General features: G+C 42.2%; 1 protein-coding gene across 4 annotated transcripts; it reads right to left on the reverse strand.

Annotated features, from left to right (window-relative positions):
- Positions 1-350: 350 nt before the first annotated feature.
- On the reverse strand, positions 351-18273 carry pkma (pyruvate kinase M1/2a). Of its 4 annotated transcripts, none has more exons than XM_034076968.2 (11): positions 18166-18273; positions 11816-12000; positions 11563-11654; positions 9342-9473; positions 6618-6804; positions 6256-6526; positions 5511-5661; positions 4899-5051; positions 3245-3411; positions 1843-2024; positions 351-1550 (listed from the first exon to the last, which is right to left on the reverse strand). In XM_034076968.2, exons 2-11 carry the CDS (start codon positions 11970-11972, stop codon positions 1444-1446), a joined length of 1599 nt encoding a protein of 532 aa, XP_033932859.1. In that variant the 5' UTR covers positions 11973-12000; positions 18166-18273; the 3' UTR covers positions 351-1443. The 4 variants fall into 4 exon arrangements, with proteins under 4 accessions (XP_033932859.1, XP_033932866.1, XP_033932851.1 ...); XM_034076975.2 differs by having other exon boundaries at positions 18171-18264; XM_034076960.1 differs by lacking the exons at positions 3245-3411; positions 18166-18273 and adding exons at positions 2753-2919; positions 15780-16082.
- Between the last annotated feature and the right edge of the window lie 803 nt (positions 18274-19076).

Below are 19076 nucleotides of genomic sequence, written 5' to 3' on the forward strand. Positions count from 1 at the left end.
CCCGATTCAAAGTCCAGCACTCTACCCACTTAGCCACAGCCGCCCACATTTCTTTACCGTAACCCTTTAAATGTTGAGTATAGATTATTCAGACAGAGTCAAAGCTTGAAATAATGAATAAAACCTTGTTTATGTATTGTATAAGAAATTAACCTTAATACATGTATTTTAACTCCATGCAGATAGCAATTATTTTTAATGAAACCCTGCACCCTACGTACACATTAGCAGGAGATTTAACTTTGAGACCACTTTAGTGGGTGTTTTAGACTTACTACCCGGGACCCTTCCCTAAAGATTATGTAGAACCTCCCATGATTATTCATTGTCAAACAAAACATCAGGCAGAGTTAAGGTAAGTGTTCATCTCTTTTATTGATGGAAATCCAGTCTTTAAGGACAGCTCAGTACACCAGCTAGACGTTATAATACTTCTTTACATTTAGTTAGTTCTGCGTTACAATCAAAAGCATGTTAGACACAAAAAGAAAGCTACAGTGGCTCACCAACATAACAAGGAGAAAGACAAGCAGAGGGGGGCGACCCCTCACCCACTGGAGTCGAGAGGGACTGGGTGTCATCCCTTCATCAGGTCCCCTTTGGAAATACCCTAAAAGTGCTCTTTTATAATCAGTCAACTTTATTAAACCACACGAGATTCAAAATAAATATGCTCCAAATTCAATTAACGGTAAAGGCTTTTCTGTCACAAATACAGTAACTAGCTCCAACAACTCTGAACATCCAACACTAACATTTCTCTTGAGTTTGACAAAATATAAGTAGCATTGGACGTCCCAAAACAAAACTACAATTTACAGAAGTTAAGTATAACATTGAATGTAACATTGTCTGGAGTAAATAGGAGTGCAACGCGTGTCACAAGTACAGTGACAGCTGGAGAGGGCACTTCAAACAGACAGCACTACACGAGGATCTGTTCGGTGGAGAGGTGGAGCCCTTTGATTTAGGATGCAACACGTTTGTTCGTTATATCGGCAGAGGAGTTGTATCAGTACACCGTTACAGTCCTCAAGTTGCCCTTTTTAAAAGATCACCCCAACTCCACCTAAACAGGAGGCAGTATGCACATAAACACAGACCAGGAAGCATTCACTCTAAGCCTGGTCCACCTTAAATAATAAGTGTTTGAGTGAATAAATACAGCAGTTTCTGGTCAAGGTGTTTACATGTGAGGCCCTGCGGACTGGTTTTAATTTAGAGATATGAAAGGAATGGAGACATAAAGTGTACGAATCAAAACTCCACCCAAAACAGCTCTATAGCCATGAAGGCTGTACTCTAATTCTAATTGCATCATTGCCTACATTATTAGTTGTTCAGGGTTTGAGTCTATGAGCCCGGCTGTTGCACTGGGGGGGGCTGTGAGCTGGAGTGCAGGGTGGAGCACTATGAAACATAAATGAAGGTGGATGAGACTGTTCAGGCCACCAGAACCACACGCATGGTGTTGGTGTAACCGGAGCCTGGACGCCAGCCGGTCAGCACGATGACAACGTCTCCCTCTTTGAAGAAGCCTCGGGCCTTACCTGGAAACAAAGCATCACACATTTAAAACATTGTTAATCTTACATTGTGTTATCCTGAGAGAATGTTACATTATTGTCTCAAATCTACACTTGTTGTTCTGCACTGTTAAATACTAAAATACACTTTTAATGAGAGGAGACACCATGGGTGATAATCAGCGAGCAAACATCAGAAGGCTTTGTGACTTAATGTGGAGATAAAAACAAATATACAGCTCAAATTTGGTCTGACGAAGAGATGAAACTGTAACAAAAGAACAACCCAAGTTAAAAAGGAAACGAAGACACTAACCCATATCCATGGCAAAGTTGACGCGCAAGTCGACGTCCTCGGCCCACACGTCGTGGGAGGGGTTGGTGTAGAGGACGGGGAAGATGCCGCGGTACAGGTGAGCCTGGCGGGCCGTCTGAGCGTTACGGGTCACAGCGATGATGGGGGCGCGGGGCCTGTACCTGGAGATCAGGTGGGCGGACCTGCACACACAGAAACAGGTTAACGATCGTATGACGATAACAATTATTGAAAAAAAGTCATGCTTACACAAAATGCAGTTCCTGTCAGTAAGAAGCTGAATTATAATTGCAGAGTGGTGTCAACGATTTAGATAAACATTCAACGGTACAATTTTAAGATAAATATTGTATTGCATTGAATATAACTTTAGTAATGCATAAGTCGTTAACCTAACATGTAAATGAACTCCATCCAAATTAATTAAAGCAATTCAGTAAGATTAAAATCTGCACATTACACACAACAGGTTATTTCAGATACTCTGGTTACTTTAGACTTCGGCAGACCATCTTTATGCTGGGTTTTGGTGAGTAGGTCTGACCTCCATCTTGTGAATTAGTCAACTAATGGGCCTTCGTCCGCTCCATGAAATTTGAAACGCTGAAGAAAATGCTTTTGCAAAATTCTTTGCCAAGAAACCCCATTTTACAGGTCTGATGATTAATGCAAGTAATCGCTCAGTCAGTGGTTTAACAATGGCTATTTGGACTGTGCTAATGACGACTACAAATTAAATCTGTTGCTATCTCATCTCACCACACACAGCGCACTTCTGACACACACACAAAATCAAAGGAGGGGGATCTGTAAGAGCAAATTAGGTGTTCGAGGAAGAATTAGGAGCAGCGTTGGCGACACTTTACCTTCAGGAGGACCCTTCCACCTCTACCCTTCTCATCTGTCTTACCTCCCGGTCTTGGTGAGGACTATCAGGGCGCTAGCGCAGCATTTGAAGGAGGACTCGACGGCGCCGACGGCCACAGCCTCAGACGGGTCTCTGGTCAGCTTGGAGCTTCTCCTCAGCTCCTCAAACAGCCGTCTGTGGAAGGTGGCCGCCTCGGCCTCCCGTGCTATCTGAGCCCAGAGGGACCATGGGGGTGGGGGGGGTTACTCTCAATCACCCACACTGCCTCACGCAGATTCATTCACACCACTACGAGAGACTGGAAAATGCGCTGCTAGACTCCTGGTTAACAAGGTTCATTTTGAGCTTAATGATAGGAAAAGTGTTCCCTCAAAACACACTATCAAATAAAAAAATCTGTACAACTTTTTAGTTTAGGCGTTTGCCAGTCTCTCATAGTTACTTCCTGAATCAGTCCCTGTCCGGCCCTACACTCCCTCTCTGAATCCTTAACTACGCCATCACTGTCCTCCTCCACCTGTGGGACCTGCCTACCTTCCAGAGCCAGTGAGCACAATCATGGCAGAGGCTAAGCTCTTAAAAGAGGCCTCGACAGCGCCGATAGCAATAGCCTCTGCGGGGTCTGTGCAGGGCGGCGTGGAGCGACGCAGGTCCTCGAACACCTGCCGGTGGAACATGGCCGCCTCGGCTTCACGAGCAATCTGGCACACGCGAGGGCAAGATGCATCAAGCAGAGGCATTCCCACAACAGGCAGAGGGGAAATTAAGGAAATTGGTGGAGAAAATAAATGGGAAACAGAGAAGGACAATGTTAGAGACATACAACAACAACAAGTTAAAGTACAAACAAAAGGAGACGGAAGGAGAGGACAGGAAGGACCTTACATAGAGTTAGGGTGTAGTTTAGCGGGGGGGGAAACATCAACGTTAAAACATATCCAGAAAAACACCAACACTTAACATCTGGTTAATAAACATAATAATACAACCCATGCTAATCTGGAGTTATGTGAACTGTACTGATAAAGTACATACAATGAATTTGTATCCTTAAGAAAAATATGGTTAGGGATAATATGGACCAAGATTAGCTTAATCAAATAAAACCCCAAAATACATTTGATTAAATTAAAACTATAAAAAAAAAATCTAATCTTAAATCAACTGGGAAAAAAAAAAGAAGAGTTGAGTGAAAATGCACTAAACTGCACAATAGTGTCAAGAAATGGTTAAAAGAAGTACAGGAAGAAGGAACAAGAAAAGCTTCAGAAGCATTCAAGTAAATGAGAAGAAGATGATGCCAAGTCAACGTGAGGAAACAAAACACGAGTCTCACTACTAAAAGCACGGTTTTGGGTCAGTGAAAGTCGCTGGTTTCCTTTGGATTTTTAAGAACCCGAAACAAAGTCAGCTCAGGGCAGCAAGCTCAAAGGCAAGGGGCAGTAATGCTGAGTCACTCCTGCATGGCAGCGCCCAGCAGAGTTACAGACCAGGGGATGGGCATTAAGTGCATATTCTAATGTAAGAATTCATCAAGACCTTATTCATGACAGTTTCAAAAGTGTTCTACTAATGTCTGTCCCTGACTGAACATAAAACATGTTAAGCATAATATTTTATTAATCCATCGCCAGCATTGGTAATGATCAATAATTAGTCAATCATGAATGAATCAAAGATGTTTCTAAAATGCAGACAAACACAATTGCTCCTTAATAAATACACTACTTCCTATCATTTGGAAGATAAAGAAGGATGTGCCATCTAATGGAAATCTCAATTTCATTATTATTAAACTGATTAAAAAGATGATTGTTCCTCCACTGAGTTTTCATGAGCCTACCATAAAGCAGGTGAACAGATTCAGTGGATGGAAAAATAAACAAGTCATTTCCGGTTGGCCTAACAATCCTGCCGACCGCTTTTATAGCCGATGTTAAGCCAAGAGGAAAATATAAAAAGGTGCTGCGTCATAGAAAACCAAAAGTCATTGATGTGTTCAGGAGAACAGAAACAAGAAAGAGCAGCTTCCAAGTGTTAGCATGCTTAGTTGAAAATGAAAATCATGCAAGATCCTCCCCTTAAAATGTCTCCAATCAATAATATGTATTTAAAAAAAAAAAAAATTCTTTATGCTTAGACTTTGATAAAATATTCGAGTATGTGTATTGGGTATAGATGAACTCACCTTGTGCTGTGTCTGTACCGCCTCCAGAGGGTAGTCTCCCTTGGCGGTCTCTCCGCTCAGCATGATGCAGTCGGCTCCGTCCAACACAGCGTTGGCTACGTCGCTGCCCTCAGCGCGGGTGGGCCGGGGCTTCTTGATCATGCTCTCCAACATCTGAGTGGGAAGAAACAGCCTTTTTTCAGCCAATGCTCAAGTTCCGTCTCTAAAGATCAAACCGAGTCTGCCCTCCTTTAGGTTAACACGCCTGCACATATTCAGATGTCTCAGCAGCTTTTTTTACTTTGTTGATTGGGTTTTTTCAACAGCATACAGTTATTCTATCAGAGCATGTATCAAAAGTAGGTAAACAAATCTTCACTTTATAGAAAAACAATGTGGATACTGCTTAACACCAGCGCAAACAACATCCCACACAAACAGAAGACAACAAAATGTTTTAAAACAAAAATGTCAACAATAAATGTCAGTACGGCAGCACCTCCTCCCCGCGACAACCCGTCCAGTGTTGGGACACCAGGGCAAACAACATCCCACGCAGACAGAAGACAAACGGACACTTTAATGAATAATAATCAGCTGTAGAGAAAGTGGCGTACTGTGCTCTGCTCTAACCTGAGTTGCACATGTGATTGGCTTGCCAGCTCTGTTGCAGCGACCGATCATCATCTTCTGGGCCAGGAAGACCTTTTCTGTTGGGATTTCAATTCCCAGGTCACCACGGGCAACCATGATGCCATCGCTGGCGTCCATGATCTCATCAAATCTGCACAGGAAACAATAATCAGGGTTCATACACTTTTTCACCAATGACCTTTACCTCATTTTCCATGACCAAAGAAATTACTCTCAGCGGTAACACTGAAACATTTTTATTTTAACACGGTAAGCTGGAAAATAAGGTCTGCATATGAAACATGTTGTGCCTATCTAAAACAAATCAAATAGTATGCTTACTAGCTCCCACAGACTGAAGCCACTGTAGACTAGAGGGCGTGATTGTAAAAATCTCTCACCAGCAAAATACCTCGTCAAGTTAAATGCCATTTTACGTTTCATTACTATACAGTATTTATTATCGTTATAGTATTACTATTTCGGCGATTAGATAAAATATAAATTATATTTGAGGCAACTTTGGTTACATTTCCATGACTTTGGGAAAAATATTGTTTTCCAAAACTTTTCCAGGGCCTGGAATTTGCATTTTGAATTTCCATGACTTTTCCAGGTTTTTAATGACCGTAGGAACCCGGAATAATTTAAATACCGAAATGTACAAAAATCCATAAATCCGATAAATGCACTCTCACCAGGATTTACATGAAAGATCTACATATAATTCTTCATCCACACACACCTGCGGACACCCTCGTGGTTCTCCAGCTTGCTGATGATCTTAATGTCTTTGCCTTTCTCTCCCAGCACGGCTCGGACAGCCTCCACATCGGCTGCTTTGCGGATGAAGGACGCGAACACCATGTCGACTCCGTGCTCCAAACCGAACTGCAGGTCCTGGATGTCCTTCTCTGAAACAGCTGGCAGATCCACAGCAGCACCGGGCAGGTTCACGCCCTTCTTGCTTCCAATGGTGCCGCCGTTCTCAATCTCGCACATGAGGAAATCAGAACCTGGAGACACAAGAACATATTAACGCGCTGAAGACTTTTCTACCTTGTTAATTGGTAGTGTTTTCTAATAGACCAGAAGTGCTTCACTCACCAATCTCCTTGACCTGCAGGGATACGAGTCCGTCGTCAATGTAGATCCTGCTGCCGATATTCACCACTTCGGTGATGTTCTTGTAGTCGAGCCACAGGACTTCTTCGCTGCAGTTGTCTGCGTACGCATCGTCCAGGGTTATCTTGAGCATGTTGCCCTTTTTCAGCTCCACCTCAGCTTCGCCGCTCTGTCAAATCATTAACAGTCATAACTTAATTTCTGTTTGGTTTGTTTTCATGCCATCATTGTGAACAGCTAAAAAAGCCATTTAAAAAAGGTCCCCCATTACACTGTGTTCCCTTAATTTATTATAAGTCTCAGATATATACACACCAAACAGATCATTGCAGCATTACCCATAATCCCCTCTGTTTCAGCCCCGTTTCAAAAGTGCTGATTCTCTGTCTGTTACTTCAGATGAAAATAAGGAGCCCCTCCCCACGCCCCTCAGATGCCCCTTTCACACCAGCGCCTTTTCAGCTCCGGCTCGGAGCTAGAGCCTGAAAAGCGCCGGGTTTTCCAGTTCACACCGGAGCGGCGCCGGCTCTTAGCTCCGGAATCCGCTTCATTTCCAGCTCCAAAAAATTGTCGGTCCAGAGGCAAGAGCTTTGGAGCTAAAAGGCGACGTCGCTTACGTCTCTCTTGTCGAGGCGTGCAGGAAACTAAACCCACCTCCCATGGGTCGACTGCTATGCCTGCCTACAAGCAGTAGTGCCTATAAACACACTTTATAAAGTCAGGCAACACTAACCAGGCTTCGTGTGCTTCTGTTTATTTGTGCCTTACTTTGACCATCCGTTCGCTGTTATCGATCATTGTGGAGAGAGGCAGACGTGTTGTTTTGTATTATTGCAGCTATCGGATGCAAGTAGTCAGTTTAGCTTCGGTTGCTATGCCAACATCACCCGTTTTATACCAGAGAAACTTTCATAACAGCGTTGTGATACCAAACAGCGTCAATTCAGACTGACACACATTCACTTAGGCTAAGGGGAACTGGGGATATGCATCAGCTGCTTGTGTGAGTCGGACAGTGAATACTTTAGAGCGGCCGCTGCAGTGTGAGCTAACCGGGAGCTAACGGGAGAATACACTCCGTGGAAGAGCAGCCAGCACTGCAGCGGTCGGTAAATGCTGCAGAGACACATTAATAAACAATGAACCACGGCACTCTGGAGAAAAGTATAAGGTTGGAGAAGTCGTTATTCAATTTATTCTGGCTTCGTGTGATTAAAGGCAACACGATCATCGACCCGACGTTGTTGTTGTTGTGAGCGCCGTAATGGCTGCCGTTGGGGAGCAAATCAGCGATGTAAACGGTGACGTCATGACGCAGCAGGGGCAGCTCTGGGGCGCCAGTGGGCGGTGTGAACAGAGCGGGAGCTGAAAAGGGAAACCGGAGCTGAACCAGAAAAGCTCCCGCTCGGAGCTAGAAACTTAAAAGCGCTGGTGTGAAAGCCGCATGAGAGAGATTTGGTTAAAAAGAACACATTGGTGCTCTAGGAGGAGATTCAGGTGATAAGGGGGGGGGGTACCTTGGTGGCGATTGGCTAATGGTTACACAAGCCACAAAAACGTTATGACATCATCAAGTGGCCAAAATCTGATCAGCTAATTTTCAGGTTTTTATAGAACTGATCAGGACAAAAAGAGAGAGAATCTTTTTTCCTGAAACTTTCAGAGTCTCTTTCCACAGAGGGGACACATGTTTACCGTATTTTCCGGACTATAAGTTGCGTACTTTTACCTCTCTGGCTGTTCCTGCGACTTATATATTGAATTTTGTCTGACTGCGTTCAAACTCCAGCCAATAGATGGCACAATATACATTACATGTTACTTGTTAGACGCTTTTCTCCAAAGCGACTTACAATACTGTGGGCAATCCCCACAGGAGCAATTTGGGGTGAAGTGTGTTGCCCAGGGACACAACGACATGCTGACTGCAGTGGGGTTTGAACCTGTGCTCCCCTGATCCCTACACAAACGCACTAGTCCACATCCTCCCTATACGATCGTGATAACTGAAAACTGCTGTACCACAGAAGAAGAAAAAAAGTCACGGCAACTGGGAGGATGCGTCGTGTAACTTTCCAGGATGTTGTGGGATGGATCGACACGGCATGGGCTTCATTGACGACCGACACCATTCTGTCGGGATTCAGAAAGGTCTAATCGGAGCTGATGGCGAGTCTGAGGACAGCCCGCAGCAGGACATGCTGCTTCATCGACACCGGAGTTAGCGGAAGTGTTTAACAGCGACTGCATAAATAATACAGTGAGAATTCCGAGTGGCTAAGCTAATTAGCGGCTAGGCTAATTAGCGTATCAGTATTATGTGCCGTAGCTCATTGTGTGGATTATTTTGTATATTCAGCTCGTCAGTCGGGCAGTGTGCCGTGTCTGTATTGTGTTTACAGTTTCACCAATTCATTAAACTTCAGTAAAGCTGACCTCTGTGCCGGGTTTCTTTGAAAGTGTTTAACTGGATGGATAGCCAGCTCGGTGATAGTGAGACCTTCACAGCGACAGAGGATGAAGACTTCAGTGGATAAAAGCGACTTATATACCGAAGCATCTTATATATGTATTTTTCTCTCTTAACAACAGCGAGTTATACTCAGGTGCGACTTGTAGTCCGGAAAATACGGTATATATTTAAACAGGAAAAATGGATTTTGCATAATAGGTGACCTTTAAAAAAGGGACTACAACAATACTCACTCCCTTGATGAGGCCGGTCCTGATCTCTGGGCCCTTGGTGTCCAGGGCGATGCCAATGGGCCTGTATTGGATGCTGCCAGGCTCGAAGCTCTCACATGCCTCACGAATGTTCTTAATGGTCTGTGCATGGTACTACAGAAAGGACGACAAGTATAACATGTTAACATATCTCCAGAGAAACAATAAGCAAGCTAATGAACAGCACAGTGATTTATTGTGACCACACCCATCACCTCTAATTCATTTTCTTATCCTATCGCACACAATGAAATTATAAAACATGTCAAGATTGATTGAATACGTTTTATACACCAGATATAAAAATCAGGCCAGGGAAACTGAAAGATAAGGTGTCCGACAACTCGTACAGTCAAACATGAGTCATACTTTGAGCATCACTACGGGGTCATACGGTCCTTTTTATGCCACCCAAACTGACATGTTACGTTTCACTGAGGAATCTTGTTGCACAATAACCAAGAGATCTTAGGTTAAGGATATTGAATGTGCCCTTGATTGAAATGTGTTTTGCCTCAAGTGTGTATAGATGGAAGAGAACTTTATAGTAAGCCAGTTCTGTCACATTACTGCTGCAGCCATCTTGTCCCTTTAGTACAGGCTAATGAGTATGCAGCGCATTGTCTGACTTTAAAGACAGCCTCTCCTTCATGGCTCAAAATGCCCACCTGTGTAACCAGAGCTTTCAGTAATAACTTAAGTGGCAGGTAATCACATTGGCTGCCTTCCACGCTGGCAACACATTGAGCCAATGCTACCCTCACTGCCACTAAGATAAGCCTGGATGGTCTCACCAACTACAATTAAAGAAATAAAAAAATTATAATTATCCAAAGTTAGACCTTAACGCGTTGCCAAAACACTTATAACATGTATTCTCACACAGTCTGAGGCTACAGGATTTGAAATGCCACAAAGCGTTTGTGCTAGAGATGAATGCAGGGTAATGTTTTAAGACCAATGTGAGTCAGGATCAGCTGACTGTATGTCAGGGTCAAGACAGTTTACTTCATTGTCTACACAACCAAAGTGAAACACCAGTTAACGTTCAGCTACAGTAGTTCCCATGTCATTCTATATCAGCAATACTGGTACTGAGAATAATGTGACTTGCATCATGTGCACTTCCTTCTTTGCTTTACAGTGCACCGACCTTGGTTGTGTACACGCACACATGTACAGAGTCTAGGTGTGCTCCCTGCTGAGGAGATAAGGTACACAAGGGCAGGGCAGGAAGCTACAGTTGACATATGCATAGCACCCAAAGCCAACAAAGCTCAGATTTATTTCCCTAACCTTTGATTTTATTGAAAACTCAGACACTTTCCATACTTTGTTTTCAGGAGGAATAAAACACCTTCTAAAAAGGATTCTACTGCAGGAAACTTACATTTTTTAATTGAAGAGCTAAAAATGAATTATTGAATCTTGCAGATTCTTAATCTACAAGATAATCTAAAAGTAATGTTAAATGACAACTGATTAAATTGACACTATGAAAACGTTCAAATGTCAAACAGCCTCACTTATCGTATGTGGATGATTCCATTTTCAGATTGCATTATCCGTTGATTAACATAATGACCATTTACACAGGATTCTCCCGGCAGGAGTCCGGAGGTCAGAGTCCGGAGGTCAGAGTCCGGTTGTCAGTAAGTTCAGCTCACCTGGACTGACGGCCCGATTAAAAAGGCCTTTTACATAAACTGGTGGCTAGCAGCCATTCTGTCTCCACAGACATTTCCACTTCTGGGGTTGTGTGTTTATATTATACATGTTGGACTTTTGCTTCAACATTTTAACTTCAAAGTTAAATTCGGCTCAGAACTTATTCTGCACAGATCATTCCACTGGATGCTTTCAAGTGAGAGTAGCAGCTTGCATCAGCCTCTCTATACATCTGTCCTCCAATATATCCAATACAGTCTAAATACTAAACGGAGCATGTGACACTTTGAGATGACCTAGTTAGTAAACCCAGACTGTAATCTTATGCAAGTTAGCAGTACTATATTTCATGCATGCTTGCTGACCTAATCTTTCTTAGGGTGCCAAGCTGATTCGGATGATATTTCAAAAATAAATGATGTTGTTGACGGCACCATGCTTTTTAATGCTAAGTTACCAACACGGCTGCATCACACCTGGGTGGAAAAGATCAGCACTGTTTATACGTGACTTTTAACAATGTGTAAAGACCCACCTCATGTGTGCCATGGGAGAAGTTCAGGCGAGCAATGTTCATGCCAGACTTGATCATCTCCTGCAGCATACTCACAGAGCGGGAGGCTGGCCCTGCAGGCAGGCATCGGAGAGAAACAATTAAGGTTAGATAAAACATAACTTTTAAAACCTTATAATTAACCTAATAACAGTAATAAACTATTCCTGAAAAGAAATGCTACTATTAAGCCGTCATGTTGCAGCCCTGATAGCCACCATACATGTTCACTAACCGATGGTGCAGATGATGCCAGTGTTGCGAGCGGTGGTGGGCTCGGAGTCGATGTCCAGCAGGCACATGTGTTCCAGGAAGGTGTCGGCCATGGCAGCGTTGAGCTGCTGCGTCTGGATGAAGGCAGAGCCCAGGTCTACGTTCTTTGATTGAGGCATGGTGTTCACTGGTGCAAACTTAGAAGTCCTGCCGAAAAGAAACATTGAGAAAATAGTTAATATATAAAAAGGAGACCGTTATCTTCAGCTTTCTTTGGTTGGACCAGGTCAGGAATACTGAAATCCTTCCAAAAGTTAAAAAGAGAATATTACTTTTAAACCATTGCTGGTTGAATTGTGTTGTTGAGAAACAACAGTTGGCTGGTAGCAAGCACGATTTCACTGTGGTCAACTCGAGTATAACTCAGTGGATTGAGAGATCTCGGGTGAGGGATTTAATTCCCTCCGAGGTCACCCTGGCCAGAAAGTAATGGCACCGGTTCCCCCCCCGCTGACTTTCCTTCTCAACACACCGACAGCACTTAATCCTGATTTGAAGCCAACCTTGTGATAGTAAAGTGAAAGGATAATGCCCCAGTGGGAATCAAATGACGTTGCTTGCTGACGAACTACAGGGATAACAATGGTTGCTATTCACCTCCAGCATGTCTATTTTTTTACTTACTGCAGCCACCAAACAGCACAGTACAGACTAATGAAATGTTGCCACTGGAATTTTTGTTAAATGAAAGTGTTTTTGTCAGCTAATTTGCACAAGATCATCTTCTACAGTGAATACACATGAATATGACGCCTGAGGGAAACACCCATCTTCTGAATGTGTACAGATTTAAGAATGGATATGAATCGCCAAAGGATGTGTTAATTCTTCTGCATTGCACCTCACTGCTGCCATGATCATGCAAGTGGAGCAGTATAGCTGATTGTACATGCTGTTCCCACCCACTTTTTGCTGAGTCACCCATGGCAACGACACCAGCACGAAGCACATCTCCAGGGCTTGACCTGCCAAGCTTTCATCATTGCTTTTCAACCCGAATAGGAACAAAATAATACTGTACACCGTAGCACAGGAGAGATATTACATCGTATCCTGTGCACTTGAGAAATGTCACAATACCGTCATGTGCAAAGCGGGTGCTTAAAGCCTTTCTTTAACACTTCCCTTTTGTCTTCCTGACATAATGAGCACTCCATAAACGCATTAACGTTGGGGCATGTCTCAAAAGGTAGCAATAAAGCTAGGTGTATTCAGGGAGTAGCAGGAATACTCTGATGGGGAATGTTGCTTCTACTAGGCCCGGTTATGTTGTGGTTACATAACAGGCCATCTGACAGGCTGGTGATTTGATAGCAAGCAGAAACGTGTTCGATTCAAGTACTGGATCCTCGTGAGGCGGGGAGAAAGTGCCACCGTTTTATTTGTATTTACTTTAAGTGAAACCTTTCTGGACAACATCTTGCTTCTATTAATACTCGTAAGCTAAGAGTGGAAATTCAGTGGGCAGAATACCTAAATGTTTCTACTGCATTATCAATGATCCACATCGACCCAAGTGGGATTCGATGTGCACACTACCCCCTCCTGTTCTTCTCACACTCCATAGATCCCATCAACAAAATACATTGAGAATACAGTACATAATGTTATATACGATCATGAATTTTAGACGTACGAGGCAATTTCCCAAACAAGGATAGAGAATTTTATAATAATAAAAAAAAGATGGTCTAATGAGAAATACAAATTAAGATAAAGAGAAGAATTATGATAACACAAGTAGAACTTAATGTAAAACAATCATTTAATAGATTAAATATAAGGATGTGAAAGTAGTCGATAGGTACATTTTACTTTAGAATAAAATGACTACTACTGAGTACAAAACACCCAGCAGAGAGGTCAGGTTCCCTTTGTTTAAATTATAAAGTGAAGCGCCCTTCAACAAAGAACTCTCACTGGTTGATTCTTTGGCAGAGCAACAGGGCGACCGATATCTCTTTAAGGGAAGAAGAACCCTGTGAACCTTATAGGATTCCCTCTAGACCTGTTCTGAATTTCTGAGCCTTAACAAGAAGTGCAAACATGGGGAAAAATGCTAATCTTGACCCAGAAGGGTGTCCGTTCGGCAATAGATTTTGCAAGTCAGTTACAAAAACAAAGAACATTTTGCCACCTTGAAAAGCAAAAACTGCAAAGGCTGATGCGTAAAGGGAGGAGAGCTGGAAAATAGACAGAAGATGGCAACATTTTTATTGCTGCAGGACATTTGTCCGCTGTTGTTTTAGAATGTGTGTCATAATGGATTCCTTGTCCTTTATCTGCAAATCTACAGGGAACAAATAAATAACCTGAATCTGTGGGTGGTCCAACTGCGCCTAAAGACACGATCATTGAGCCTCTCTGAAAAAACTAATCGAATGGCTCTTTTAACTGGGTCTCCTGGCTGATGATGTAACAGCAGACCACTGCTGTACGTGAGCACAGTCACATCCCACTACTGCAACACACACAACCACGGGCAGGCTGGGAGCTGACGACCTAGTGGACTGAACCACAGGAAAAGACTGCAGAGGGGGAAAACATGAGTCTGCATATTGGCAGCCACTGTTTTATAAATGTATTTAGGAAACAGAATAGTGGTCTTAACTAAATGTGAATTTAAATGGCATATTACCAGAATTAAAACAAATATACATGTTACACCTGATAATATTGAGTGAAGTGTTTTATGTTCTTCTCCATTAAAAACATCAGATCTTTGTTGGCTACAGCTGGGAGCATATGCTGTTACCCTGCCTGTTGCATATTTTATATGATTCATTATTTGAGGCAATATTGACTTCTGAAGGCCTCTTTGAGTAAACAAATGACCTTTTAAGAATAACTGGTGATGCTAATTGAAGGCATCTAGTAAAGTATCTTCTGCAAATGGTGTGCAGCATGACCAATAGAGATTACAACTTCACAGTTTAATCCAACACTAAAGACAATGCAATACTAGCAGTTACAGTTTCAACAGTGAAAGGGGAGGTACTAGGGAAAAGTTGAGAGTAGGGTTAAGGCAGTTCATTGCAAAGATCCATTTGTCATTAAATTGTCTGACTTTGGATTCATAGCTTCAGATTCAGAACAGTTGCCACTGCAAGATAATGTGATTACAGCGAGAATGCTTTAGAATAATGTATTTCCATTTTAAATCATAATTTGCCTCAATTTACAGCAAGCCTTATTAAGGAAGTGTCATGTTTCATTTTATCTTTAGCTTATTTCCCCTCAGCTAAACATTTCCAGGACTTGAAATGTGTGTCCCAACACAAATTGGCAAAATGTAATGGAATTAGGGTCCTTTATTATCATGGGGTCAAATTTCATTAGCCAACAAGTATATGAAAGGTCATCCTCTGCAACTCTGCCTGTATCCTCAGCTGAGATGCTATTACTGAGCTAAAGTATCAGAGGGAATGTGACATTCTCCTGATAAAATATTTAAAATAAAATAAATCAGGTACTGACTATCCTTCACCAAGTGCAGTAATGTTGTTATGAAGGTACAACATTTCATAATTGGCAGACTGAAAGACATGGATAGCGTTTCTGACCCCGGAACAGCCAGTTAGCAGCCACCGTTGGCCAACAGCAGCCATAGTAACCCTGACACAGATGCAGGGCTAATTTTAGATCTGGCTGCTAATAATCCCCTCCAATCCCTTCCACCTTTGAAACATACTCTGTTAACATGCTCTCAGTCACCATCTTTGTCTATCTTTTTCCTTATCACACACCTGTGCAAACATGAGCAGCCACGCAGTAGTAGCATTGCTATCAGGATGACATGACATTCAGTATCATCTACTATGGATATGACGCAACATCGGGCTTATCCTAGTGGGCTCACATACAGTAGACCATTTTTCAGTCGCACTCACTCAAACAAGCACCGTTTTGAAAGTTGCAGTACATACCCCCAGTGGAGCTTACTGTTGCTCCTTGGAACAAACAGACACCTTACAGCCAATGACCTCCAGAACAACCCCAGCGTGTTGCAGCTTCCAATGCCAATGAGAAAACCCCTCCCTGCAACAGCAGTCCAAGCAGATCCGACTGCTGCAGTGCGCGTGCAGGACACATTCGGATGCTCAAGAGTAAATCCCTTCAATGAGGATAATGGAAACCGACTGATCCTTCTGTGACCGAGCAATCGCCATGATCGGATACAATGGACGTACATGAGACTTCTACCACGACACACCACAGCACTAACCTAGGTCATATAACCCCCCAGGCCTAAAAACTGCCTCATGGCTAATAATAACGAACAGCATACAGAAATCTAACACTCAGTATGTACTATGGTATTTACACTATGTGGGCCAGTAAACAAGGCCTGTATACCCCAAAACAAATGGCAGATAAGGGTACATCTAAGTTCCTTAATGGTAAAGAATGCCGTGCATGTTCAATGCAATTAAAATACATACAGTAAATTATGTGGCTTTTTTTTTTAACCCAAGCACCTTACATCAAATAGAGTCAGTGCAGTCAGTCAAGTGTGTCTGAAGTAGCAAAGGGATTTACCCATAATTGGTAGTCTTTCACCGCATGCCTCCACATAGCATTAGTCAGCAAACATGCAGTTTTGGTGGGGAGGGGGCTGCATGAGAGCAGCACCAGCTGCAAAAGGCCTACTGCACTGACCACCAGATCAGCTGCAACTAAACTACCTTTCCATGAAACCAGGTCAAAAACCGCTAAATTAAGTTACTTTTAACCCGATATAGAATTGAACAATTATAGTTTTCCCATCCATTAACTCCAGTAGCTGGAGGACTCCAAAATGCGCAATCATCTTTGAAAATGAATGATTACCTACCAAAGTAATACCCAAAGTATAAGCATATTAACAACCACAGTTTAAATGACAATTTCACAGTATATAGTTACTTATTGTTATTTATGTCAGCAGTTTATATCTAAAGAATGATAGACTAAAGACCAGACAGGCAAATATTTAAAAGGTAACAGCCAAGGTTAACAGAAAGACACTTTTCCTAGTCACTTGACATTATAACCTAAAGGTTCCCCTGGGATAAAGACTCCATTTTGTCAACAGGGACAGGAAGGACATAGCAATGACAGTTTCTCCAAAATTGAGTTATACACCAAACAATTATTAAAACAGCACAAGTGGTTTTACAGCAGGCCATATCATATGCATATCCTACTTATGCTGTAGTATGATTTAAATGTAAAATTAAACGAAGCCTTGCCTTGATCAAATCATCTTTCTTTTTTTGTGGAACAGGCTGAAAAACAGGCCTTATTTAATGCCTATAATGAGCAGCACAGTTAAACTAAGCTGTAAATGAGGGAGCTATCTAAAAGCTAAAAACGAGAGTTAGACCTGCCTTTCTTCTCATGTATCGAGTGTCAATAAGACATTTTATCTGTAGCGGCACTGCAGCAATCTACTGCAGTGTAGCTGCTTAGGCAATGTGCACTACATCATCATGGAATAGTTTTCCCATTTTCTAAAACAGTCAAAACGAGCTTCAGATGTATTTCAGGTGTTTCTGTGGAAGTGTGTCAGGAATATTGAAGTATACAAAGGATGATTGTGACGAAGCTCTCTAATGACCAACTCACTGCCGCGCCAGTTAAAGGAGTACGACGATAACACAACTAATGCAGGGAAGATTAAGCTCTGGTGCATTTGTGTCACCGGATAAAACGTATATTTAATGTAATATGCTCTGCACACGATGCGCTAAAGATCACGTTCTCATCCTGCGTCACATTTTCCTGATCAAGTGGTCATCACAGAAACGGACCAATCACAGGCCGAGAAGACGCAGCGGCCACACCCACAAGAGGAGGCAACAGGAAGCGAAAATGCACTGCACGCATCACATTTATATTTTATCATTTTAAATGTAATACCAATGTTTAGCGATAAAGTAAGATTACAAAAACGTAGTGCGGTAGTTACAGAAATATCTGCTGAGTGCACGGACAAATCCCCTCAGTCTGTCCAAGTGCAAATCTCTACGTTGTTAAAACAAAAATATATCTAACCAGCAGAACAGGATTAAAAATGGCTGGTGTAACATAAAAAACACACATTTAGGCGTGTTGGGCATTGATGAACATGATGTTAATTTAAAAAGTAGATAAGTTAAGAGTGGAAACAAGCCACGAGTAGTTGACTCATACATGCCCGGACTTACCAGCTTGCAGGATGTACACATACAATAAAAGACAAAAAGGTTTAAAAAGCAGTTATATCATGTACCCACAAGTAATCAGTTTACTTAAAGAGAACAATTAGCAGTCCATGTTGAGGATACCCACCTTACCTCGCTGAACAACTGCAGGGAACGATGTGCCTTTCTGTGATAAAGAAGCTCAAGGTGATCTCCCTAGTTCGTCACTCTGCGGAACTACTTTCTAGGGATGCTGAGACATATCCATCCGAGAGAGTGAAAGTGAAGACACATTAAATAACAATGCAACTTCTTAACCCTTATTTACCTATTGTATTGATTATAGACTGCTCACATTAATGTTCTCTTTTAGTAATATTCTTGTGAAAAGCGAGGAATTTATAGAAACTATAATCAACGCGGAATGATACACCGTTACGCGGTGGAAGTGCTTGGTAAAGTTAAGGAGCCAATCAGAGGGCGCGTGAGTGCATCATCGCATGAGTCGGACATGTGACTATGGATGGCGTGCTGTGGTTTCCTGAAAAAACTCAGTATTTGGTTACTACGGTTAGTCTTGTCTAGTTAAATTACGTTTTAACAACTCCAACTATCATGTTGTGATGTTGTCAGTAGTTTATGTTGGCTCCATTATTCTACGGTTATGAAAATCATCGCCTGCCTAAATGGTTAATGGAAAGCATAATCAAACGTGTTGCAATATACGGTAACTCTCGTAGAAAATACCACAGATATTGTTCACGCACTTTCAAAACTGGTGCAATATTTGTATATAGAATGGCAATTGTTCATTGCCTCAAATGCATTAGTAGTCGCAGCCAGCCAGAGTTTAACAGTGATTAACCAAGAATCCTGATACCTTGCTACTGTGCAGTGTTTGAGGCAATACCTCCATCTAGTGATGAATACTGATATAACAATGTGTTCAATAATGTGCTCTTAGCATATTGTAAGGTTTTTAGGAACACCATGTTGAGTATACATGTTATGTTATTATATAAATTATTCTCAAATCATATAATTTTGTATTATGTGGTT

The sequence above is a fragment of the Pseudochaenichthys georgianus genome, chromosome 3 (assembly GCF_902827115.2).
Source record: "Pseudochaenichthys georgianus chromosome 3, fPseGeo1.2, whole genome shotgun sequence".
In the NCBI taxonomy this organism is placed as follows: Eukaryota; Metazoa; Chordata; class Actinopteri; order Perciformes; family Channichthyidae; genus Pseudochaenichthys; species Pseudochaenichthys georgianus.